Source organism: Protomyctophum bolini (genome assembly GCF_963924005.1).
Source record: "Protomyctophum bolini genome assembly, chromosome: 22".
NCBI lineage: Eukaryota > Metazoa > Chordata > Actinopteri > Myctophiformes > Myctophidae > Protomyctophum > Protomyctophum bolini.
The window spans coordinates 18,450,061-18,477,898 of NC_137883.1; the positions used below are offsets into that span (position 1 = coordinate 18,450,061).

The 27,838-nt window shown below is 41.2% G+C and overlaps 1 protein-coding gene across 2 annotated transcripts; it reads right to left on the reverse strand.

The window, feature by feature from the left end:
- Nucleotides 1–311: 311 nt before the first annotated feature.
- LOC308310331 (nuclear pore complex protein Nup155-like) lies at nt 312–27,624 on the reverse strand. 2 transcript variants are annotated; one of them, XM_080756638.1, is made up of 33 exons: nt 27,481–27,624; nt 24,383–24,549; nt 23,552–23,689; nt 23,300–23,396; nt 23,131–23,201; nt 22,952–23,044; nt 22,244–22,507; nt 22,085–22,158; nt 21,850–21,941; nt 21,664–21,761; nt 21,371–21,538; nt 20,144–20,244; nt 19,883–20,053; nt 19,526–19,636; nt 19,320–19,414; nt 16,968–17,053; nt 16,666–16,816; nt 16,469–16,535; nt 16,214–16,329; nt 15,433–15,530; nt 15,065–15,198; nt 14,385–14,576; nt 13,766–13,907; nt 12,760–12,895; nt 12,520–12,673; nt 11,408–11,667; nt 10,073–10,202; nt 9,441–9,554; nt 5,478–5,598; nt 4,278–4,388; nt 3,293–3,429; nt 2,933–3,039; nt 312–2,005 (listed from the first exon to the last, which is right to left on the reverse strand). In XM_080756638.1, exons 2-33 carry the CDS (start codon nt 24,522–24,524, stop codon nt 1,867–1,869), a joined length of 4,110 nt encoding a protein of 1,369 aa, XP_080612764.1. In that variant the 5' UTR covers nt 24,525–24,549; nt 27,481–27,624; the 3' UTR covers nt 312–1,866. The 2 variants fall into 2 exon arrangements, with proteins under 2 accessions (XP_080612764.1, XP_080612763.1); XM_080756637.1 differs by having other exon boundaries at nt 15,433–15,536.
- Between the last annotated feature and the right edge of the window lie 214 nt (nt 27,625–27,838).

The following is a 27,838-nucleotide window of genomic DNA, read 5'->3' on the forward strand; positions in this document are numbered from 1 at the left end:
GTGGTGGAAGTGTGGTTTGGTCGGAGATAGAGCACGAATGAACGGCCATGTGCTCATGTACCCCCTGTCTATTAGGGTAGCAGGATGTAGGAATGAGATAAAGCAACTCTGAAGACTATTACAAATTATCTTCAATTTAAAAAATATATGTCAACAAACACCAACCAAGAATATTATTTAAGTGCAATTATGAACCCAGAAAATATGCTCTGTTGATGAAAAATTGTGAAAATAAAGTCCTTGTAACTGGATAAAAACTTTGTTCACAGCTGACCATTTACACTAGCAAACAGATTTGAATGAAGACAATGCCGTTTCATAATGAATTTTGTTTATTTTAATACACATTGATAAAGTAAAAACAATGCCAAAAATGTCTTTGTAAAAAAAACATATTTAATTAAAAAAACAATCACTGCTGACCAAAGTTCTCTGTATACAATTTGAAAAGCACCATGTGTAACAACTGAATTTAGTTTACCTTTTCTCTCTGAAAACACTTGATCACAAAAGTACCAGTTAATAGACCGCAATGTGCATAACTGTAGTTCCGGGGTTTCCAGAAGGCTGCATTTCCTGCTTCGTTTCATTGGCTTAGCAGCAGATTTTACCTATATGGAAATACATTTATTTTTAAACGTGCCGCAGAGCCAATCAAACATGGCTAGAGGAACATCAACAGGAAATGGGTATGCCACCAGGAAACCTGGGACTAACTCCAGTTATGCACAGAGCCTACTAAGTACAACAAAATGAAAGTACCAATGTGATCAGTTAAACGTGGAACAGAGGCAATCTTGAGTAAGAACAACAAATTAATTAATTAAACTGAGTCAGGAAATATGTATACAGTTTTTGTCAATTGTATTTGAATATTTAACTATAGATTCAACTAATCATTCAAATCCAATTATCATGTACAATTGGTTTAAAGTTTCAATTCTGAAAGCATCAATTGCATTTGAAATTGTCTGATTTTTACAATCACCAATGTCTGGAGGAAAAACAATACCTCCAGCCAGCAGTATCATTCTGTCTAAGAAATATAATTGCAGTGATTAGACGTACAATAAATGTTTATACAAATAAGTTACAAAACGTGTCCAGTACAGCAGCCAGACCTAACACCAGTGAGGTATGTTACTGTAGTGTAGTCCGACAGCCACTTATCACAGCCAGAAAAAAAGGCTGAGTAGAGAAAGCTTATTTTGGAGATCGTCATTATTTTCCAAATAGCTTGTTGCATATTACTGCATTGCTTTACAACAACTTGAACAATAAGGAAAATAATACTCTGTTTTGGATGCCTATACACTGATGTTTCGGAACAAACTATATATTTTATCCAAAATATATATTTTGCCAATGTTTATGCCTGGTACTGCAATATCTAACTGACACTGGTTGGTTTTCAGGGATACACAGCAAACAATCAACTAGTCCATTATGGCGAGACTGCCCTAAAGGTCGTCCATCTGGGCTATGGGATCTCAACTCGAGAATGAGCCTTTTTGCATTAAACGTGCTCAACAGAAGACTTCATCGTCCAAAGAAAATGTGGCAAACAAAGAAAATGGGTTTGAACTACTTTGTGCTTTTCTTATGTCAACACATTGATTGAATGCAGAATGACTCAATTTAGAGACGAATTGGCAAAACAGCCATTAATAACCCCAGTTAACACAGGAGTCTATTGAATACCGGGAACCTCTGTGCACGTATATAATGAACACCGATTGACAATGTGTGCGACAGAATGGGAATGGCTTGGATTTTAATGGTTGTTAATGTATGCCAACTGTATAAGCTCCAGCAGTCTATCATCTGTCCTTGATGGTGTATTCATACAGTAAGTTGCACAGAACCTCAGTGAAGCTTCTCCAGCTTGGCCTGCAAGGATTTGAAGTTGCCAATGTTTTGTTGCAAGGCAGAGTTTGGGCTGAGACCTTGCAGCTCCACCAGGTAACCACAGATGTTGTCAAGACACACATTGGTGAATCGCCGTCTGCAATAGAATAAATCAATCAATCAAAAATAAGCAGCATGTCTACTGTATGTCATGCAGCCAACGCAGCCGAAAATGTGCATTAAGTTCAATGCAATATTAATACCCCGACGAAATTAGTAACACCCAGCGCCAAGGACGAAGTTTTATCAAAAAGACAGAGATTACGAAAATCTTAAAACGTTATACATTTCTAACTAAATCATCCCGTCCAATTCTAAGAAAAGATCATGTCTTAAACTGCCCACCACGGTCCAGTCGCTAGTCGCGGTAGATTTCATCATACCTCCCGTTGTTGTCGATCGGCTCTAGAGTGTTTTGGCTACATTTAGCTGCTACATCCACATCCGGGATAACATCCTGTTTGTCGGTAAAAGTGCTCCGCTACTACAAATCGCTGGGCGCTATGATTTAATGGATTAAATAACCCCGGGCAATCGGAGTGTTAATTGGAATAATATGCCTCTGAGGCACGGAGCTAAGGACATCACTGAAAGTGGTTATTAACCAAGTTAGAGGAAAAAGGAAAGAAAATCCATGGCAATTAGGGAGCTGTGGGATCGATTTGATGAGAACACCACTCCTCAAATGGATATTATGTTTATATAGTATATAAACATAATCTCTTTCAAACACATAATGGTAAAGCTGCAACTCTTTAACTCGTTATGCCTTCATTTAAAAAAAGGGAGAATTAGAACTAAAGCTTCTTTAGCACACATTAGCAGCTAAATGAGTAATCATGACTAATTCTTTACGATGGGAAGTGATTACTCAATCTGCCATGCAATGTAGGTGGCCTTTAATCTCCTATCCTGTATGTTTTTGGGCATTTTGAGAGTGATGGGTACCTGACTACCTGTCATATGTGGGTACTGTACTGGAGTCATTACCTGTCATATGTGGGTACTGTACTGGAGTCATTACCTGTCATATGTGGGTACTGTACTGGGGTCATCCACATATCCTGAGAGAAGCACATGGATACACTCTATCAGGTGCAGGGGCTTCTTAAGGCGTTGCCAACAGGGATCCTACAAATGAAGGGTCAGAGATGATGCCAGTGCCACATGTGATAATTTAATGTAGAGCTGGGTATTATTAAATACCGTTCATCAATATTGTGATATGAGACAAGATATTGTCTCGTTATATGCTAATAAGTAAACAAAAGTTGTCAAAATATGATATTGTCGTAATATTGAGGTATTTGGTCAATGTGATTTGTTTGTGTCTATATCGCCCAGCCCTATAATCGAATACAATTTAATGATTTGACAGGTGTACCCGTGTTTTGGAGAGTTGGTCATAGACTTCCAGCAGGCGAGGCAACTGCACTCCAATCTCCTGCATGGTGTGTGTGACAAAGCCCACGTCCCAGTTCAGCTTACACACCTCCTGCTCCAAAAACTTCACTAGGAATTCTAAGGAACACAGACAGATAAGTGTTGGGGCCGTTGGCAATGTACAGTATACTAATAGACATACCATAGTGACATGTTTTCTACAGCAGCCAGGTCTCACCACCGGAAATAGAGACTTTAACGGCTACGGCAGTCCGCTCCGGCAACCAGAAGTGGATCAGTGCTCGATAGATGAACCTGCTTGCCATCGCAGCCCTTCAATACTACGGCAGAAACTACCCTTCCATGTAGTGTCTACAACGTCAGTGATTTTAGCACTTTGGACACATTGTCTAAACGAATTTACTGAACAGTTCACAAACTGTCCAAAAGTAAGTTCTTACAATCTTACCAGATCATGTCCAATGCAAGCTATGCCACAAGAGAAAAGACAACTGATAGACGTGTCACTATGGGAACCAAAACTGCACATACTCATGTGTGCACAAAGAGCTGACAAGAACTGTATCTGCTTTCAAACACACCATCATGTTAATCTGCTGCCGGCAGCATGTGGGTGTTTTGGTTAGTGTTGTGTGGGAGTAACTGCCTGGGGTAGTAACCCTGTTAGGCTAAATGGACATAGTGATCTTTATAAATACTTCGCGTCTACGTGCATAACTATTTCACAAGAACAGTGTTGGTGTAACTAACAGACTCACCAAAATATTATTTTACATGCCGTAATTATCAACTACAGCATTGTTATTTATTCATTTAGAACGAATATTTGGAAATGATTTCTATTGAAAATGATTTCAATGATTCTTAAGTCCGGCCAATTACATTTTCAAAACACAGAAGACTCGAAGCAGGTTAGATGCAATTCAAGGCCAAGAAAGGAAAACTAGGTGTGTGTGAATACTTACCAAGAGGAAAGTATCTGGGAGTTCCAGCATAGATCTTTCCTAGCGACACCAGTTTTAAATTGAGGGCCCTCATTCTGTCTGCAGGACTCATGGCTACACTGTCAGCCAGTTCTGAAACACAGGATACACACATGATGTTGAGCCGACCGATGCCACATTATGGGGTCGAATTCCAATCTCAATTTTGAAGGTCATAGCCCACAGATTACCGGTACAATTATTAGACCAATTATACAATTTAATTTTTTTGAGTTTTCTGATCCAGTTGGGAGCGGATGTTAACTTACGACAAGGTTGTAGTCACTGGTTTGTAGTAATCAGGCCGGAAGCCCCAAACCAGAATTACACACCAGTAAAACGCCTTAATGGCGACGGGTGTCCGAAGGAGCATCTGGACATGTTAAGTTGGTGCAAACAGCGGGGGGGGGGGGGGGGTTTACTATCTACCTACGCCTCGCAGCCATTATAAAATCCACGGTAACCTGGTACATCTCATGTGGCTTATTGCTTTTCTAAAATGGTTACAAACATAGCAATATTAACCTAATAAAACTATTAAATTCACAAAAGTAGCTACGCTTTATGCCCACCAGAGTGAGCCACAATTCCTTGTTTTGCTGGCTATCTGACAGGAGAATAGCGTTTGATGTCTTTACGGGCCGCCTGGAGCCACACATTCACAGTCATATGAATGTGGGCGCGGGAGCCCATGTCAATGCAGCACAAGCTGGACCCACATCCTGTTTTGGGCGTCCATGTTTAATGCTAAATAAATAGCGTCAATGCTAGCGAGCTAAAATGAAGCCATCCTTGCTCTAGAAAGCACCAATGTTTCCATCGAGACACCGGATAATCAGCAAAGACCTCCGAACATCACGCGTTTTATCCAAACCACGGAGAGCTCCGTAGATTTTGAGTTATTCAGATCCGGTCTAGGATCGCTAAAGAAGGAAAGGCCAAGCCAAAAAATAAAAAAATAAATCAGCGATCGGGTTTGATATCAATAATAAAGCTTATCAGACGGAACATTACGCCAGAAGCAGTTGCTGGCTGGATTCCTTCTGATGGAATGTTAATTGGTTAAGTAGGCTGGTGGGTGGTTTTACAGTACTGCTCTCAAAGACAGAACTGGGCATTGGGAATTGTTATGTGAGACTTTCACAGAATAATGAGATTCACACAAATAATATATATACATGCCTTTCTCCATGATCTCCTGCCACAGCGAGTGCACTAGAATTGGGTCTGAGTGTCCAGCACAATGAATGATGGCCAGCTTGCACTCCGACAACTTAAAATGGTCAGCAAACTCTCCATAGAGCTACAACAAAGAACACAGTACAATGTTTAAGACCTTTTTTTTCTTTTTTAAGTTATTAAGGAATACACAGCACTGACTTATTTATATTGGTAACCGAACAGTGGACCATTTTCATAAAATAATGTATTTGTTTTATATCCACATTTATATCCACGACATTCAAGGCACAATATTTCTACCAATGCTACAAAACCTGTGATATCCAGTCATTTTGGGGATAAACAAGTAGTTCACAATGTCTTATGATGAAGGTCTGATAATTATGTACCACTCATGTTAAAATAATCTTTACATTATTTCTGACCATTTTCCAAAGCACAATTCTTTTTACTTGTTTTACATTTAGGAGGGAAAAAAAGAAAAGAAAAAAAGAGCCAATTTAATGTTGAGGTGCACACAAGGTTTAGTTGCCCATAGCCGCAATTTGCAACTCTAGATTTTTTTATAATGGGATGTATCCCATTATGCAATATCATGCAATACCCTCCATTGACTCCCCACTCATCCAATTTGGTTTGCGATATGCTTGTCTTAAACAACATTAAACTCACCAACATTGCAGCTGTAGTCCAAGCTTGAATTTCAATCTGCCAAGCTTGTTTTTCACATGTTATGAGCTAGTTTCTGTCAAGACATCCTCTGCAGGTGATTATTTTAAGTGTTGCAGTTTGGAAGCACTCATTTTTGTTAACGGGTCGCACTGCTGCCTCCTGCATTATGTGCAAATTCGAAACAGGTGGTACGCAGGGCCGTTCAGTGACTTACGAGTGCTTCCAAACTCCAGCACTTAGAAAAATAATCACCTGCACAGAATTTCTTGACAGAAAGTAGCTCATAACATGTCTACGGTGGATTTTTATGAAAAACAAGCTCGGCAGATTGAAAGAGGATAATTCAAGCTTGGACTACAGCTGCAATGTTGGCGAGTTTAACGTCGTTTAAGACAAGCAGATCACAAACCAAATTGGATGAGTGGGGACACTGGGGAGTCAATGGAGGGGATTCATCCTATTATTTAAAAAATCTAGAGTTGCAAATTGTGGCTAAGTTGCCCAGTGGACCTGTAAACATCCATATTGATCAAATTAGTTGTATTAAGCCCATTATAGCCCATGTTTTTTGAAATTTTGAAAAAAAAGGTTAGCCTCGTTTCTCATCATTTTGGACCGTGGGCTATAGCCCATATCGTACGGCATACTATAGCGCGCAGTTTTTCATCATTTTTGAAGATTTGAAAAAAATGACGAAATGACAAAAACGATGGGTTATAGCCCATGTTTTTTGAAATTTTGGAAAAAAAAGTTATCCTCGTTTCTCATCATTTTGGACCATGGGCTATAGCCTATATCGTACAGCATACTATAGCGCGCCGTTTTTCATCATTTTTGATGATTTGACAAAAATGAAAAAATGACAAAAACGATGGGTTATAGCCCATGTTTTTTGAAATTTTGAAAAAAAAAGTTAGCCTCGTTTCTCATCATTTTGGACCGTGGGCTATAGCCCATATCGTACGGCATACTATAGCGCGCAGTTTTTCATCATTTTTGAGGATTTGAAAAAAATGACGAAATGACAAAAACGATGGGTTATAGCCCATGTTTTTTGAAATTTTGGAAAAAAAAGTTAGCCTCGTTTCTCATCATTTTGGACCGTGGGCTATAGCCCATATCGTACGGCATACTATAGCGCGCAGTTTTTCATCATTTTTGAAGATTTGAAAAAAATGACGAAATGCCAAAAACGATGGGTTATAGCCCATGTTTTTTGAAATTTTGAAAAAAAAAGTTATCCTCGTTTCTCATCATTTTGGACCATGGGCTATAGCCTATATCGTACGGCATACTATAGCGCGCCGTTTTTCATCATTTTTGATGATTTGACAAAAATGACGAAATGACAAAAACGATGGGTTATAGCCCATGTTTTTTGAAATTTTGAAAAAAAAAGTTATCCTCGTTTCTCATCATTTTGGACCGTGGGCTATAGCCCATATCGTACGGCATACTATAGCGCGCAGTTTTTCATCATTTTTGAAGATTTGAAAAAAATGACGAAATGACAAAAACGATGGGTTATAGCCCATGTTTTTTGAAATTTTGAAAAAAAAAGTTATCCTCGTTTCTCATCATTTTGGACCATGGGCTATAGCCTATATCGTACGGCATACTATAGCGCGCCGTTTTTCATCATTTTTGAAGATTTGAAAAAAATGACGAAATGACAAAAACGATGGGTTATAGCCCATGTTTTTTGAAATTTTGAAAAAAAAAGTTATCCTCGTTTCTCATCATTTTGGACCATGGGCTATAGCCTATATCGTACGGCATACTATAGCGCGCCGTTTTTCATCATTTTTGATGATTTGACAAAAATGACGAAATGACAAAAACGATGGGTTATAGCCCATGTTTTTTGAAATTTTGAAAAAAAAAGTTATCCTCGTTTCTCATCATTTTGGACCGTGGGCTATAGCCCATATCGTACGGCATACTATAGCGCGCAGTTTTTCATCATTTTTGAAGATTTGAAAAAAATGACGAAATGACAAAAACGATGGGTTATAGCCCATGTTTTTTTTAATTTTGAAAAAAAAAGTTATCCTCGTTTCTCATCATTTTGGACCATGGGCTATAGCCTATATCGTACGGCATACTATAGCGCGCAGTTTTTCATCATTTTTGATGAATTGACAAAAATGAAAAAATGACAAAAACGATGGGTTATAGCCCATGTTTTTTGAAATTTTGAAAAAAAAAGTTAGCCTCGTTTCTCATCATTTTGGACCGTGGGCTATAGCCCATATCGTACGGCATACTATAGCGCGCAGTTTTTCATCATTTTTGAAGATTTGAAAAAAATGACGAAATGACAAAAACGATGGGTTATAGCCCATGTTTTTTTAAATTTTGAAAAAAAAAGTTATCCTCGTTTCTCATCATTTTGGACCATGGGCTATAGCCTATATCGTACGGCATACTATAGCGCGCAGTTTTTCATCATTTTTGATGAATTGACAAAAATGAAAAAATGACAAAAACGATGGGTTATAGCCCATGTTTTTTGAAATTTTGAAAAAAAAGTTAGCCTCGTTTCTCATCATTTTGGACCGTGGGCTATAGCCCATATCGTACGGCATACTATAGCGCGCAGTTTTTCATCATTTTTGAAGATTTGAAAAAAATGACGAAATGACAAAAACGATGGGTTATAGCCCATGTTTTTTGAAATTTTGAAAAAAAAAGTTATCCTCGTTTCTCATCATTTTGGACCATGGGCTATAGCCTATATCGTACGGCATACTATAGCGCGCCGTTTTTCATCATTTTTGATGATTTGACAAAAATGAAAAAATGACAAAAACGATGGGTTATAGCCCATGTTTTTTGAAATTTTGAAAAAAAAAGTTAATACGCTGTGATTGCGAACGCAGTGAGCATTTACTATGAGACCTAGCAGATCATGTCTGTCTGTGTGTGTCTGTGTGTGTGTATGTGTGTCCCATATATGGAGCTGAGTGATTTGTTTGTGACACACTCCATATTTGGACGTATAGCTGCTTTGGGGACTCCTTATATGGTTATGGCTAAACGTAACTTAAAAATAAGTTAACTTAAAAAAAAAATAACTTAAAAATAAATCTTAAAAAAACCCAAATATGTACGAGCTGCGTTCGCTTCCCGCGTTTGCGCGTCTTACTGGTTAGTAACAAGCAACCAAGATACGTTAAGTACGGTAAAATAAAGTACACATAAAGAAGGATACAAAAAGGTCCATGAAAGTTTCATAATGTATTGTACATACATGTATTTCTTACCCTTTCAAACCATGCGTTACCTCACCTTAGTGATATCCAGAAGTTCTGAGTCCAACTGTGATATGGCATTCTTCGCAGAGGGATGCTGGGAATACTGTCTGGACAATGTGTCCTGGATCTGTACTTGGATACGCACCACCTAGCAAGTAGCAACAGGGAACATAAGACTACCAGTCACCATCTTGAACAAAGACTTTACGGTGCGGCTCTACAGGTGTTTAGCTGTCTAGAAGAGGGTCAATCTGTATGTCTATGTCCAGAGGTAAACCTTGCAAAGGTTTAAAAGTAACTTTCCCCGTCCCGGCCTTGAACAAATGCAGATGTTTAATTCGACAGTCTGAGGATGTTTACATCAGTCGTTCTCAGTGGGGTTTGGGGCCTGCCAGGTGTCCTTGAGGGTGTTCCATGGGGTCCCCAGCAAAATTAGTTAATAATAGTATCAATTATCAGTTTAACCAATATACGCTGGCTATTGCCATATAGTCGATGACAAGCTCACAATGTGCCGTGAAGCTACATAGAGCGGGTTTCTCTTTTATCTTAAGAAATGCAACTACACAAATGGTTAGATTACAAAAACATAATCATTTGGGGGTCCTGGACATGAAAGAATTTGGGAATCACTGAGTATTGTGGTCTCCATGTGCCACTGCATACCTCCATCTTTTCTTCAAGCTCATGAAGGAACTCTCCATCAGCTCCCTGGGCGATGATGCACGAGGAGCTCTTAGCAGACAGGATGGCTCTAGAAATGTACTCCAAACGCTGCTGCAGGGAGATCTCTGTGCTGCACATTAACAGAGAAACATACAAGCAAATAAATTCACATTTCCTGGCCATATTGTATATTTTACACAATTTCTACTTCTTAAACCCTATATACCCCATTGACTGGGGTCCCCCAGGGGTCACACTTGGGTCCACTCCTTTTCCCTCTATACCAAATCTCTTCACCAAAAATAGATCAAGACAAGCTCGCCTTGTCAAGACATGTGGCTCATAGGGCAAGAGCCTATCTCCCGTTTCTGTAGAGTGAGGCAGCTTGGTGTACACCCCCTGGTCATTAAGCTAGTAGTCGCAGGGACTTTATGCTCTCCTCTCCAAGGGAAAGGAATTATCACTTCTCCCTTAAACAGGTGATCACCCCCCACTTACCTTTTCCCCCACTCTGTACATAGTGTTTTATTTTTTTCCTGTAATGATATAGATTTTTGAGTGGTGCAACTACTCCCTTACGGAGCTATATGTGTGGCTGGGTGGGTGGCTGCGTCTGAGCACGAAAACAGCATGGTTGTTTTTCACCACATGTGCGCAACCTAACACACACACACACACGCACATATTAACTGCATATATGGTGATTTCGGGTGTGCCAGTACAGTACAGTGACAGTACAGTAGAGGGTCCAGTAGAGGGACCCCCACACGTTAACTCTGTCATTTTTCAACCGTTTCGGACGCGGGCGGTTCATCGGAATGGGGCCGGCAGGTGCGTTCCTGTGTGTCTGGACCCCACCCCTACACGGAGTTGCACCACTCACTTCGCACTGGTGTGATTTTTTTGTTGACTGATGATATTGAATTTTGTTGTTATTCTTCATGTCATGTCTATGAATTGATTATATTATAGGGCCTAAATGGAAACAAGACCGCAAGGACTTTTTTTTGGTGCCAAAGTGTTTGACTGTACTCAGGCAGCGACGGCTACAGGGGCAGGTGCTTAGCCTCCCCTCCCACAAACCAAATTGAATAACTTCTATGTAAGCCAAAATTAATTAGCCCCTGATCTAAATACCATTCCCCCCTACAGTCGCTGATCTCATTGCTGACACTCTAACCAGAAGGCCACTGAGCTCAACACGATGTATCGTGAGCTTGTAGATGGGGTTTTGTTTGGAAAAGACAAAGTGTAGTGTAGAGCGATAAAAAAGGGGTAAATCTAGTCAATTTGAGTATACAGTTCAAGTGGTTAACGTATGAGATTGTGCCAAACCTGTACATGTCGGCAAGGCGGGCCAGTACATGGGCTGCCTTTCCAAAGCTGCGGCTCTTCTCGTAGTAACGCCACAAGAGGTCCATGTTGCGCACCTTACTCTGGTCTTGCTTTATCATGTGCATCAGGTGCTCCTCCAGGAACGGAGAATTGACCTCCAGCAGCTTATCAGTAAGGTCAGCCTGGATGAGCCAGTTGTAGAGGGCTATGTGAAACAGCTCATCCTGAGACCTCTGGGCCAGACCCAGCATCTGTTCAAACTACAAAAACAAAATGATTGGATAATTATTCATGAGGATTCATTACGCCAGAATTCCTGTAACTCTCCAGTGTGTTCCACACGAATAATAATTTGGGCAAGAAAATCTGGCTGAAATGAAGAAACTAATTTATATGTCCCCGAGTTCCGAGGACTCTAAAGCATTAACATAATACCACAACCTCATAAAGTAAGTTATGTCAGTATTCAGGTGGGTCTACTAGCTTTTGAAAAATCTAAAACAATGTACATCATGTACTGTTCTAATGTTACCATTAACGTGGTGTCTTTGTTTATTCTCCCACCCTCTACTCCCAATCACGTTATCGCGTATGTGTAGGATTCCACAGTACACTGGCACCCACAGTGATACTTGTCACGTGAAGGGGGCATTAGGGGTCAATGTTCAACTTTAAGAACATATCCACTAGCTGACAGCTTAAGTTAGCGTTGTAGCAGCAAGAATGTGTACTGTGGAGGCATCACTTTTGAGCTATGCAAACAACAAAAAAAGATAAAACTAAGAAGCCTACAGCACTGGCAAGATCAGCAGAACAAATTAAAGGGAGAGAAAGAACAAGAAGTGTGCGAAATAAGAATCCTTGTATATACAGTACTGTAGCAGCAGTAGTAACTCATGCTCTATTTTAGCTAAAAAATAAAATCAGACCGTCTGTACAAGCCCTCCTCCCTGGCCTGTGTGGGTTTGTATCTGTGTGTTAGGCTGTGCAACAGTGACACCTGGTGGTGAACAAACGTTATCGTGCTCGGACACAGGGACACGCACACACATACTGTAGCTGTCTATAGGAGTGGTTGCACCACTCAAAAAGTTTGTTTTTGTTTTACTCACATGGGCAGTGGCATCCTCGTTACTCAGCATATTGGGGTCAGATGTCAGAACTGGTGGTCCAGGCTGCTTGGGGACACTAGGAGACTGAGGGGCAGCCTTGCTCTGGTTCACCAGTTCCTGCATGGTATCTGTGATGCATTTATAACACGACAATCTGAGAGAGAGAGAGAATTTGTTATTAGTAGCAATCCGCTACTATAAGTGTCATACTGTAGTTAATTCAACAGTTTGCAGCGTTACCTTTCCTGGCATGCCATCTGCCCAGCTCTGTCCTCCTCTGGCTCTCCGTTCTTATAGAAGTGGGGTCCCAGACGTTGGGGGTCCTTCTTGTCTGCTGCCGTGAGGCACAACTCCAGGACTCCCTCGTAGAAACGGACTGTGGGGATTTGGGGGAAGATTTAAAGAGGAATTTTACTTCTGTGGTCATTTTCACACCTGCATACTCCAGACAGTTTTTACGATGCTTGCTTCAGTATTTAGACATTTGTTTGATACTTGATTCTCCTGTGCAATATCCAACTCCACCTTTGGACTCATTGTAAACACACATCCCTGCTTCTCGTGACTAAGATTGTCCCATTTTTCCTGACTAATTATTTAATTATGCCAATATTTCAAACCGCTTTGTTGCTTTCCTTTACGAATGCAGAGTAGATGTATATAATTGTGTGTCTTCTGGTGTGGGAAAACAATAACCTCTTTTTCTCAAATTATGTTTTTGATCATAGCATTGTTTTGCCCCATCGATTAAAGCCTGGGATACACAGGAAGAGGGAGAAAGACAGATAATTTAAAGGCTGATCTTGTGAGAGCAATCCTTGGGCTGGCTGAGGTCTGTACCTAATGCTGGACATTAAAATGATACATTCATTAGAATGACATTATCAGTCATTAGAAGCAGGGCCATGTTTAATGACACCAACGTGAAGTTTGGAGTTTTGTATTGGCATGCAATGGGGGGGGGCTCAATTGAATATAAAATATTGAAGAAAGCAACTTAAAAACTATCTGGGGTGCACACGAAAGTGTGAGGGGGGTTATACCAAGTCCATTAGTGGTATAAAGTGAAAGTGTGGCAGAAGCCAAGATAATACAAAAGAGGCATTGAACCAAAAGATACAAGCTTACAAAATACAAGGAGCTTGATTAGAAGGAGCATGATTAATGATTATTATACATACCAATTACCAACTAATAACTATATAGTGAAAATAGCAGTGGTGTGTGTGTGTGTGTGTGTTCCTACCCTGCCTGTACTGAGAACAGACGAGGGGCAGGTCTGTGTGGTGGCTGATCTGCTGGTACAGTCGTAGTGACTCTCTTAGGGTTTTCTCTTTATCTGCCTTGTTCTGAATGAACTGCCGAGAGCACTGCAGCAACTCATTAGCCTGTGAAGGATGGAGCAAGAGGAAATGGAAACCAGAATTTACAGGGAATCATACTAGGGTTTACAGTTTACACAGCTCAGAGCTTGCCACTGGCCAGTGAAAACAATGCCAGCAAGTGCAACTTTTAGGCTTAGTGGCATCATGGGGTTGTTTTCTAGTGGCGGATCACATTTGAAGCAAATCTTAACAACAAATCTTAACAACAATCTTTACAAAGCAAAAATATTTAAAAGGACAAAATAAGAATAGAAACAATTAATGCATTCAGTGGTCACCTATACAGCTACATGTTAAAAAGCACCAAAACAGAAGGTCTTTAGTCCCCTTTTAATTTAAGACAGATTTCCACAACCTTTCCAGACCAGAACCCTGTTTAGGGTTAATTAGAAAAAGCCAGTGACTGTCATGTAGTTAAAGCATACTAGTGCGTGTGTCAATGTGTGTCTGTGTCCCCTCGGTATGTGGATATGTACTTACCTTAGAGCACACACTGTCATCACTGCTGTACAGTAAGGGACAGATGTCCCTCAGGTGATTACTGACTGCATCCACGGAGGCACTGTCTTTGATGTAAACGTTAATGAGTGCTGTGATGAGAGCTCCTGTAAGCTCTTTACCCCGAATCACCACGTCCTTAAAACTCACTCCCTTCATCTGCTCCTGGAACTCCTACAAAACACACAACATTTAAGAATAAATGTACGCCCCTCCTCCACTGGTTGTCTTTGAGGGACAGCGCTAAGAGTCCTTCAGTTTCCAGCCACAGCCAATGCTGTCGATCAAACTTATTGCACAGGCATTTCTATTTATAAAATTCATAAGGAATAATAAATTGTACACTGAAATTATGACGCGGAGCACAGTGCGTGACAAGTGACTCTGCAGACTGCTTCATCACACGTTCACGTTTTCTAAAAGGACGATAAGCCGAAATCAAGTCATAGGCACAAAAAGTGTCCATTATACTGAAAACTGCACCCTAACTGCGACAGACACACACAGGCTCAAATATTATGCTAATTTATTGGATGTATAAGTATGAGGATTTACACTAGCTAAGCCAGGGCATGAACACCAAAAATAGTGTAGGCATGTGCACTTCACTCAGCCTACAGTTTAAGTGAACATGTGTGTGTCTGAGTGAGATCATACAATACCTTGGGGAGCTCTGAGATGATGAGGCTAAACTGATGGTCACAGAGAAGCTTCCAAAGGGCCAGTGTCTGACAAGAACGATGAACCAGCTGCTGGATACCCTGCAGGGACATCTTCTCATAGACCTGTGCCTCCGCTGAATACAAGAGACACACACAGACAGACGGAGAGAAAGAGGGATAGAAAGACAATCACATAACGAAATGGTGTGAGTACAAGTACTGTATAATAACCCTCATCACATACTGTAGATAAACATTGAACATTTCTGCAAGTCCACATTTATTTTATGCACAGACAAGGGCCAGTGAGTGATTGCGAGAGAATGAACCACAAATGAAAAGCATTACATATTTTGCTCATCACTCACTGTGAAACTTCCTCTGGAGCTCCTGCTGTACTTGCTGTGAGCTGGCTCCATCAGGGCGCATGAACCCCAGCAGCCTCTGTTGCAGGTTGGCAGGGGAGCTGAAACTGTCAGCCAACAGAGAACATGTTACCCACAAAACACAGTAGAAACATTGGACAGGAGAGATGCTGTACTGTAGGTGCACTTCCGTTAAATGCAAAATCAGACTGAAAGCTAAGCCTATTAAATGGAATGTTGCTTAAAGTGTGTGGAGTGTGGACAGCATTTCTCTCAATAATCACATGTAGTGCAGTTCAATCTCAGAGAAATTATTATAGTAAAGGTAGCCATGGGTGTATGGTACACATTGTTTTTCCTGGTATAACTACTACCGATTTTCAGACCACAAGTGGACAACAAAACTGTATCAAATAAAAATGCAACACAATGAGTAGGACAGCCGCTAGCATGCTGTACATTTTACAGAAAGTGGTTTTATATGGCCTTGTATGCTACAACTTCTTATATGCAACCAGACATGTTGCTGCCGTTGATTATTTTTGTACTATCGGACTACCGGTATATAACAGTTGGACTATAGAACACTGGAAGAATATAACTACTGAGCATAATTCATTCTTTTTAGTATCATAGTAACACATTAACTGCAAGGTATTAATTGATTAATTCTACTGTGTTTGCATCTCATTTTGAAGATCCACGGGGCTCAGCTGATGTAGTCCAGGTGCTTTTCAAGCCCCTGTCAAAGAAAAGACAGTGAGGAGAGACAGAGAGCCGTTACCTGGCTGCTCCCAAAGATGAGGGGCTGAACTGAGCGTTCTTATCAAGGAATTCCTGCAGACCCTTTAACTCCAGAAGGACCGACTCCAGAGCACCAGGGCCAACACTGCTCTCCAGCTGGCAAAGGAAACATTGATTAGCCACCATTACCATTATCAAAACAGTAATTTAACTTTGAGAACGTAAATATGATTAAGGGCTATACAAATGATCTCAACTTGAAAACGTCACATAATTGCATTATTGTGTTACTCACAATAGTCATAGTCTGATTCCCTTTGTTAATGGTCTTCTCAACAGCAAGGCTCCCATCCCAGATACTCCTGTAAAAAGGAATTAGCGTCTGCATTGTGAACATACACCAGCATCAATGGTTCCAACAAAGACCACTAGTAAATTATGACCCAGATACCATATTTAATGCAGACATTGCAGTTCAGTTACACAACTGACCCCAGAATGCGGGTGAAGTAGACGCTGATGCCGTTGTGTTTTCCAGAGAAGACCACCTCGGGGCCAGCGGACATTGAAGCAATAGGGGCAGCCCCTGAGGGTATGGGGGTCGCAGCCACAAAAGGTGTCATTGGAAGAGTAGGTAAAACACCTGCGGAAAGAATGAGAAAAGGAGGGTGCTTAGAGGGTGCCAAAAACTATCAAGAAAGGTTAAGCCTGGCCTTAAAGCTACCCGCCAGCCAATTTTACATCCCGTTTGCCGCATACCTTTTTCAGCAAACCACCAGGGTTGTGATATTTACCTGGTAAAGGAGAGCTAAACATGGGTCCAACATTGCTTGGAGATGTGATGGCTGAGGGGAATCTCATCTGTGCTTCTCCTCCATATCTAATAAAGCAATGAAAAAGTTGTTGTATACAATGGTTTGTAAAACTCGTCCTCTATAATAATAATTAGAATGCTTCATAAGATTTGTAATGCTCAAATTTAGACGATTATGATGTATGTGATAAGATACATAGGCCCTCATTTATCAACCGTGTGTACGCCAAAATATGGGTGCACGCCGAAATTACCGACATTTTCGACATTTACCATTTCCGGCAAAGCTTGAAATTGAACTCGACAACGTTCAAAACCCACGTCTGCTCGGGAGCTTGCTTACGCTTTTTCCTTGGTTGTTTTTCTGTCGTACACAAGCGGAGCAGCCTTGTCTGAACTGCTGACACGCTGTCACAGGCATCTAAACATATGTTTTCACTCCTAAAATGTTAATATAAAACGGTATGTGTATGTAAAAAAAAAAGGGAGAGATTTCCAACTTTACAAGTAATTAAAATCGCGCAATTAAAAACAATATAACATGTTTACAATGTATTAGTTTGTGCTTAATCAAACAGTGCTTTACTGGCCTTGTTATGCAAGCGCACTTGTGAGATGATTTTGGAGAGCATGCTGTGATGCGGCATATGTGATTATGATATTATTTAAAAAAAAAGGCATGAATGGACTGCACGCCTTTATTTCCAAGTGACAATGACAAGCATACAGCTTGCCTATTTGTAGTAAGTACTATAGCAGGCTATAGGCGTAAGGGGCTTAATCATTCACCATTTAAATAAGTGCTTAGACAGGTTTTGACAGTTTTGACAGTTCAGATAAAAGCGAGATCATTTTCGGGGGTCGGGAGGACGGGACCGCGGCGTGCGTCGCCAACACATACCAGCACACATGCAAGCGGCAAGCCTTCATCCATATGTTTATGATTCGTTCATCAATGATCAAATCACTACATAAACGTTGATTATGACTGCCTTGATGACATGATAGCCTATCTCTCATGCAGGCATCACTGAGTCATCCACAGCAGTGCGCAGTATCACGCTTTCGCCGTGCACTGCGCACGAATGGGTAAAATGTATATAGGCCAGCCTACAAACTAATTCCATTCATGGCGATGCGATGTCGATGTACGTGTCATGTAGGTGCGTGCGTGGACATGACAGCAAGGCAAGCGAGGTGAGAGGGAAACAGACAGGGTAGGCCTACAACTTTATTTAATTCATCAGGTGTTCGTTCTTTATTTAACAAGACACCAGTTAGTTGGGCTTGCAAGTTGCGTGTGCTTCTGTAAGTTCTGTGTGTGTGTGTGTGTGGGTGAGGCGGGCAGCAAGGCACGGGAGAAACTTTTCTTCCATGGTTTCCATGGTTCCCACAGGTCGTATTTCATGTGTTCAGTCGCAAAAACGAGGGCGAGGCTTGATTTCATAGGGCGTGCCAGATAGATTTCAGCCGTCACATTTATTAACGTCAGAACGAAATTAAGGAAGGATCAGCTGTTTGCGATCACTTTGTAAATGCCGTGGCGACGTGGGTGTACTACGAAACCTGCACTCGAATCTGTGGCAGATTTTACACTCGATTGATAAATGAGGGCCATAGTATCCACAATGCCCATTGGGCATACTTGGGCTATAGCATTATGGTTGTTATGTACCTTCTATCCACTAGAGGGCATTCTAACAAGGTGATTCTTTCTTGCCAAGTAGCTAATATTTTAGGCACAACATGAATTAACTTGAACCGATTCTTAGCCCATCACATTTTAATAGGAACGTTATGCATCTAAAGCACTGCACTCCAACATCTACAATATTTAAAACTGGCTATCACGGTTCCATCCACATTTTCGGAGAGCATTTTTTATTTACTATATTTTATAATCCCAGCTGTGGGGGCAACTGCATCGGAGAGTAAACACAACACTGACTTGAAGCAGTGTTGATTTTGTCGACTAATACTAAGACGAAAAATGTTCGTCGACTACCTTATTTCACTGACGAAAACTAAATGGAAACTAAATGAAAACTAAGCTATGATGACTAAAACTAAGACTAATGACAATTTCATCAACAAATAAAACTAGACTAAAATGTTAGGAATGGACTAGTGGACAAGAGATCCAGTATAAATATAAGACAAGTCATTTTACTTGCATGCTGAAAATATCCGATCTACAAGCTCACAATGTGTCGCAGTAAAATCAGCCATTACAACGGCATCAAGGCCCACCAAAATACATTTCAGTCGACTAAATCAACTGGAGATTGAACTATTCAAAAGACTGAATAAATCAACTAAAATCAACACTGACTTGAAGAAGGCTCTGGTGGCCCACACTGAAACTTCTCTGTCACAAGCGGCATTAGAACAAGCCAGGATCAAAGCTGTGGCACATGCTTGCTCCTCCTGAAAAGAGAGAACAATCAAACATATATGATTCTTGTATAATGTGTGATGCACTCATGTGTACATTCGTTTGTGTGTAATCCGATGACGTTCAAAATGTGCAATTCTTACCCTGTGCAACTTGAAGAATCGTTCAATTTCTTCACCTTCTCCTCCGGCACCGCTGACCAAGAGGTGGCGCAGTTGGTCAACTGGACGTAGCTTATGGAAGATGTGACTGCCCTGCAGTACAGGAAAGAATATACATCTCTGCTGTCGGGAAGAAACCACCTAACTCCATTTTTCAGGAAATACCTCACATTTTGAAAACAAAGCAATACTGCCTCATCAAAGTTGGCGTTGTGAGTGACTTTATATATTGTCAATGACTTGCACGAGAGAGAGGTGGTGGAGTTAGTTGAACTTAAGTAATGGTTAAAGCAGATCACGTCCTCAGGTCTAAATGGGTTAAAGTATTGCTATACTGACCTTAGCGGACAGAAGGACAAATCTTTGTGGAGGGATAGTGTGTTGTTCAACCACCACAGGTGAGTCCGTAATGGGGACCAGGTCTTTGTTCAGCAGAGTAGAGACCTTGGTGGGCCTCTCCTCATTAATAGCGCAGAGTGCCCAGGAATGACCATCTACATTGGACATAATCTACAATACAATACAATTTATAGAACATTAAGAACATCTCACACAAACCCCAAATTTGAGTGTACTGCATGACAAAACATAAGCTTCTACCTGAGTCTCCATAAGGGGTTTCTTGAAGGGGAAAGAGTCGTGGTTGATGCACCACAGGATGTCGCTATCCTCCGTCTCAGATGCAGCCATTAGTAAAACTCCTTTGAGGATAAAAATCAATGTATTACAGTCAGATGTGGCCACTTGTCTTGTATTCAACAGGAGATAAGAAAGAGCAACCTAAACCTGCAGGGTATGATAAGGAATTTAAAATATGGAGTAATAGAGGAATGACGGCATGGTGTGTTTTGGAGAAAAATGGGGCATTAGAGAGTTTCACAGATTTGAGTGTTAAATACATGTTGGATAAACATGATTTCTTCAGGTATTTGCAACTAAGGGATTATTACACTAAGGAAGTCAAAGGGAGGCCCTCCATAGAAGTGAATGGTATTGTCCAAATCATCAAAAATATATACAAGGGGAAAAAGATTCTAATTATATCAGCAATATATACAACTCTGATGAGTGGCAGTCATTCAACGGAATACATTAAAAATAAATGGGAAGCAGAACTAAACATAGAAATTACAGGAAAAGATTGGACACATATGTGGAGAATGCATCAGTCAACTACCAATTCACGGATATGGAGGGAATTCTCTTGGAAAAACCTATGCAGATTTTTTATAACACCAAAAATCAAGAGTAAACAGTTGAAGCAACAGATACAATGTTGGAGAGGTTGTGGGGATGCAAATGTAGATGTTTTTTGGAAATGTCCCAAAATGGATGTGTTTTGGAAAATGATACATGAGCAGATACAAAAGATATTGGGATACGAGGTGCCTATGAAGTGTGATGTTTTGTATTTAGGAAACCTGATGGGGGGTCAGATACGAGGAGAGGATAGATATTTGATAAACATTTTATTGGCGGCAGCAAAAAAAGCTATCACAAGAAAATGGGGACAGATGGAACCTCCAACACAGGAACAATGGGAGGACTTGATTCAGGAGATTCATTTTATGGAAAAACTAACACACAGTCTGAGGCTACAAGAAGAAAAGATGGAGGACAAATGGTATAAATGGACAATATTTAAGGGTATAGGGGAATGAGAGAAAACTGTGAATGCCTAGAAAGATAAAGTAACTTTTTAAAAACGCAATGTCGATTTTTATTTTTTGTACGTCTGTGATGTTATATGTATTGTAAGTTTGTTTTTTCTGTCTTGTCTTGTAAAACAATAATTGTAAGTTAAAAAAAAAAAGAAAGAGCAACTACCTTTGCTGTGTAGAGCCTTGTGGACCTTTGCAGGTTTCTGCAGGGTTGAAGATGCAGAAAACCCCGGTGGGAGGCGGACATGCACCAAAGCAAGCAGGCTGGGTCTCACAGCAACGTGCTTCTGATGTGGCAGGGTAAAATGTGCGGTGCTGAAGTAGAGACGCACGCCTAAACACATTGTTTTTAAATAAATGAAGGTATTAGTAGGAATAATACCAAATGACACACGTCAACCAATGTGTTTATATTGTGAAATTAACAATACACATCACTGGTTCACTAATTATCCTTACCTGCATGAGTAATAGCAAGCAGGTGACAGTCGGAAGACTCAGATCTGTCAATCACAGCGATCTGGACAATAGGTTTGAAGACAGAACGATCAATTGTCCTGTAATTGGAGAAAACGCAAAAAAAGGACTGAAGGATCCAACACAGATATGCTGAAAATTTTCTATACTTGATCAATCTAGACTTACCTAGCAATGTTTCCAGCTGCACCCACAATGTTACTCTGTGACATGCATGCCACACGACTCATGCCCATGCCATCAGCACCTAGGTCATATACCTGAAACACAAACAAACAATCAACTAAACCTCTAGGTAAGAATTTTAAAATCAGGACTAAGAAATACTCATTTTTGACAAACTTCAATTTCACAAGAGGCACATTAGCAGTTTAAATAGTGACACAACATCCAATAAATTCACCTGTAAGACTCCTTTCTCTGAGCGTGTGAAGAGTGTGTTGCGGGAGTTGTCAATGGCTACCTGCATAATGGGGTCTGTTGAACATAACATGTGTCTGCATTATAAAAAGTTGTATTGGACCAGAGACATGACCCTCATCATTTGAATCGCTTTCCTTACCATCTTCCGAGAACCAGAACTGGACCATGGAGGGAACAAGAAAGGATAGGCTGCTTTTGGAGTGGTTGATTTTTTGGCATCGTTGGCTAAACCAGCCTGCCTCGGCCTGGTATGCGATCTCATACAGGCAGCCGTCCTTGCCTGCCATGAAGATGCGTCCGTGGTCTGTGGAGGCAATGGCCAGGATGTGGGTATTGTCTGTTGGTATGGAGTAGAGTGGGTCCGGCAGCAGCTGCATCCCACCAGACATGCTGTCATTCAACCCTATAAGAGAAAAGGCAAAAAGTCTGGACAGTCCAATACAGTAGGTCTGTACGCCTGGTGCAACCTATACGCTGTTCTTCCCTTGATGCCGGTGCGCTCTCTGTGTCTCATCAGCTATTGCTATACATGATTTTGAAGGATTTCAGAAACCTTAGGTCAGGCCCTAGAAGGCATTCCCAGATTCGGCCTCAGGCATCAATGGGTGGACACTATGGCACTTTTTCAACCAAAATGATTTTGGTCTAGATTCTTGGAACCTTGGTGCTTTCACGGAACCGGCGGCCTTTTTTTTTGGTTCCAGTTCCTAGCCACATTTGACAGTTCTGAACCAATTTATTTAGTGGCCGAGAAATATAACTGAACTGGTTCAAACCCAGTGGAAAAGGGGCTGTGGGTAATAACTAATATATTTCAGTGTACAGGTCTGGATGAGGGAGTTCTCACCTGTATGGCCTTTAGGGAAACTGAGTCCAAGGATAACCACATCCACTGGTGTGGCTAGCACCAAGAGATAGTGGATGTTAGGCTGGAAAATCCCTGAGAAGAAAAAAATGAAATCTTAATACAACTACAAAAGAATATGTGATCCAATTTTAGTGGTTTAAGATAAGTGTTAGGTCTACCTGGCTTCGGTTTCACGAGACCCACTGACAGGATGGTTTCAATGAGACCATCAAAATATGCCACATCACCACTGCAAGGAAAATGTTCAAAATGTCAATACATAAATACATTTGTATTCCTTAGTGGTCTCTGTAATGGTTTAATAAGGCAACTGCACGCAGTACGCACCCATCTTCATAGTTCCACATGAAGATGTCATTGTCTATGGTGAGCCATGCTCGACTTATCTCAGGAAAGACTCCCATCATGCAATTACACTGCATATCTAGAAAGCTTAGTTAAGATGAATGCAAATTTCTTGGGCAGATCATTTTGTATGAGAGGAAACCTAACAAAAAAACAAAAGAGAAACACATGTATACATTTGTGTATGGCAGGTGTCAATGCACCGGTCAATTCGTTTGTTTTGATGAAGGATACGGCTGAATTGCTCCACCAGCTCAGGAGGTAAGGGTACTCTGCGGACCGCACTAAGCTCTGGGAGGTTTGGCACACTAAGTAGCCCCGGTCCCTGGAGGGGATAGTCCATGTCTGACATTCCAGAGAGTGATGGCATATCTGCAAGGAAACAAGATACGGTAAGATACGGTAATACTCCACGTTTAAATTATTGTCATATTCACTGATGGCTACAACAGATTTGACAAAGCAGAGTATCATTGATACTTCTACTGCGTTCATTGGCTCTGAACGTGGAGTCAAGGGGACTCCCATGGGTCCTTGGTGGATTTCCAGGGGGTCCCCAACTACATGGGTGATTCTAGGAACCAAATGGACCCTTGTGAACACTCAGTGTACAAATATATGTACAGAATTAAAATAATGGAGGATTTTATGGCATAGATGTATTAGTGTCCCAAAGAAAAATGACATTTTTCTTTTTTCCTTTTTACCCTTTACTTTTGATGTCTGTGTGTCTGGTGAGGGGGTTAAGAATCGGGTTGTTTTGCAACCACAGGACCGCCAGGTCAGAGTAAGAGACGGTTACTATTGCTAGCAGGCAAACTATAGAGAACATGAGTACATTAAGCAAGGAGCACTGACGGACAATCTATGTACTGAAAAGATACACTGATACACTTCAGTTATTGTGGGATTTTGTGTGAACCGTTTGCCCATCCATAGTCGTATAATATGTGTCTTCCCTTGAAAAGCTTTAAAAGGTTGTGTCAAACGGTGGTCTATGCATATATTCTCCTTGGGTTGGACACAACTGATCTGTTCTAGTGTGCAATGAATGTCATCACTTACTGTGAGAGGAAACCGACAGCAGATCTGACAGGTCAGGAAAGAAGCGGTCCTCTTGCAGGTGCCGGTCAATGATCCGACCAGAGCACTCCAGCGCCTCGGCTAGCGCAGCAGCAGGGCTGCTGGGTCCAACGCTGGACGGCATGATGACGATGCTACCACCACCACCACTGTATATAAGACATCAAAGTATGTAATGTTAATACCTTAGGCTCTATATGTCAAAGTTTGTTCATTCATACAGCCGCAAAAGTCATACATGACATTAGCCATGGTTCACATGACGAGCGTCATGGTTCAACTCCAAGAGGAGAATTAGCAAGAGAGGCCAACTTTGCTTTACTTCCCGTATCTGCGTGAGGTGGGCGGTAACATTATTAGGAGACGGGAAGAATGTTGGAGTCTATTCATTTTCAATGCGAGAATGAACGTGAACACAGCTTCTGAACCATTCCTTATGGTCACTGAACTAAATACTGGACCCAATCATCACAAGGCACACACTATTTACAAGGTATTCATACTAGTAAAGTGGCTTCTATTAGCGAGACAAATCAGGAGAAAATCTACTTTGTTAATGACATTTCTTTATCCCAGCAACAAACTCAAGCGAGATTTGAGATGAGTCCGGAAGCCTCTCTCTGTCCATCTGCAATTTCACGGAAAACACATATTTAAGATGAAAATATGTGAATATTATAACGTGGCATACTTGGTCTGCATATTGAGACAGGCAGATATTTATAGGCACGGTTGAGGAGGATAGATTATGTAGTCTGTGTGATCTAAAGGATTGCAGGGAGGCTGGCCGGAAAGCTGTTATTTGCCCTGTGGAAGTGGTGTGTAGGGGCTTCGTAGGTTCCTCAACTGCTCGCCTACTCCTCGACATGGGATGCACAGGAGCGGGGCATCGGAAAGCCATGAAAGATCTGGCTGAGGAGGCGGAGAAAGGCAGCTTCTGGCTGTGGCTAAGGAGGAAGCATAAGAGTTGGGGGACAAACACCTAGGGCATCAGCAGGGGGTGGCAGGGAGATATCCCTGCCACCGCTCCGCCACCATGAGACGTACTGGGGTTAAAGGAGCGAAACGTTGATGAATGGTGGTCCCCAGCTGATGACCCGTTTAGGCCCACAGAGGTGTTCGGTGAGGTGTGACAGCACACCTGTTCAAAAGGCACTGGAGGTCAGGCAGCAATGCCCAGCAGGAATACCATCACCTGTATCTGATATGTGTGAAGTGTGATCTAAAGGAAATTGAAAATGAAATGCCATTCTACAACTCTATTAGGGAGAGACTTTTTAATAAGATAGATCCAAATCATGAATTTATATTGTATATAAATACAATACATACATATATATGGTTGGACTTCGAGAAACTGAAAGGCCTATTTCAAAAGTACACCTTTTAATTTGCCTCATTCCTTGAAAAGGCCTGGTCAATGAGGGCCATTTGCATGTAAAATGGCCGGATGTTAGATGGATGTTCCTGGGTCGGCTATCAGCACTCCGCGTTGTTTAATATCCGAGATGGTTTTTTTTCGCCATAGGCTTTCAACTATGCGCCCCTATCGGTTGGGAGGTGTGTTGTGTGTGGGCGATCGGATTAAAATGCCTTTTATTAAACAACGCGGGATGTTTACCCAGGGAAGTGGACTAGGCTTGAGATGCTTGTTTACAGCCACACCCTGCTCATAGAACATTTCATGGTAGGGGTTCAATGCCTTGCTCAAGGGCACTTCAGCGGTGGTAATTTTAACGTGCCAGTCCGGGGATTCGAACTGCCGACCTTCCGGTATCAAGACCGCTCCGCAAACCGTTCGGCCACCGCTGCCCCCTGTCTTATTAGCACAGGTGCTAATAGCCGACCAAGCAAAATTCTAACGTGGCACATTGGGTGAGCACTGTTTATTTACACGTTTGCTCTGTAAATGTAGCTGTCCAAAAAAACAGGCTGAAGTTGAAGTCATGTTTCAGGGCTAACATGAAAATCATCACTGACGAATGGAAACGTATTAGCTCATTCGACCATGTGATATTACCTACATCAGTGGTTTAAGAGATATCCCCCATAAAACAAGATTTTTACGGCTCCAGTGATTCTCATCCCATTTAATTTCAAGGACCCCAAGTTTGACATGCATTAGTCTACACCACCATTTAATCGCATTTCTATCTCTGGAAACCCCAATTTATAATTGTAATATCAATGTTAATTTAACTATGTACAAATGGAACCAAATGGACCCACCCATAAGGGTCCATTTGGTTCCAAACTATCATTTAGCTGCAGACTTCCCTCAAGGATCCCTGGGGGTCCCGGTCCCCACCCCACTTTGGGAACCACTGACCTACATTTCATGTTTTCCAGATAAACAGCCATAGATCAACCTCCATGGAATACATGAAATGTATGCAATATCACAGCCACGCATGTCTAAAACCTTTCCTTGTCATTTTACTGTAAATAATCGCTGGATTAAGAGCGTCTGCCAAAAGCCTAACAACCGGGCTACACCAGGCTTTTCGCGCACGTTTTGTGCGCGTTTACCCTAAAACGCGAACCCCGCGTACGCGCACTTAAAATAGGACCGGACCTAAATTCGCGCGTGTGCGTATTCGCGTAAACGCGCACTGAAAATCCTGGTGTAGCTTGATCTTATATGTTCACTATTTTTGTACTGAATACATACAAAATGAATACAAAAGTAAAAATGCAAGATTTAATAAACAAGACAGGCTAAACAAGTGATCACTGATCTACAAGTCCACAATTGCGTCGTGACTTGTGAGCTCTGTGAGATTTACTATTTTGACAGTTTTCGCTCAGGTTGACAGTGGTAACTATCAGAGATAGTACTAGCTAGTATTGATAGTACTAACTTCTTCATTTAACATAAAACACGAGGATGCCATTACAAAACATGAACAGATACAGACTTTTGACTAAGTAGCTCGAGTAGTTAGTTGTACTAGAAGGACCCTTAACAACATTAACACCATCCATTACTACCAGACACGCAAGCTACATGCTAGTTAGCCAGCCAGCGGTAGCATTCAAGTATTATTGAAAATGTTTGAAAATAAACCCGAGTACTTCACCTGTATTAAAACAATATATGTCGGGTGCTTTTAGCTGATGTGGCTGTAGAGTTAGTTTCCAAGGACACCGATGTGAATATGAAAACTAATATTGTCTACAAATAAACAAAACAGCACTGACTAGAGTAGCAGCCCGCCAACCTCATGCACTACAGCAAAGCAAACTGTTTAAAGATGACGTATTTCCGGTGGGGATAGACCACTGGCATGTGGCTATAGAGCACTGCTGCCCTCTACGGGTTACAGAAGGAATATCTCACCCGCTACTTAAAGTACAAAAAGTACTATGCAGAATTTCAAAAATTCAAATGTCTAAAAATCATTTGAAAATAAATAAATAAAAGCAGATCAACCTCAT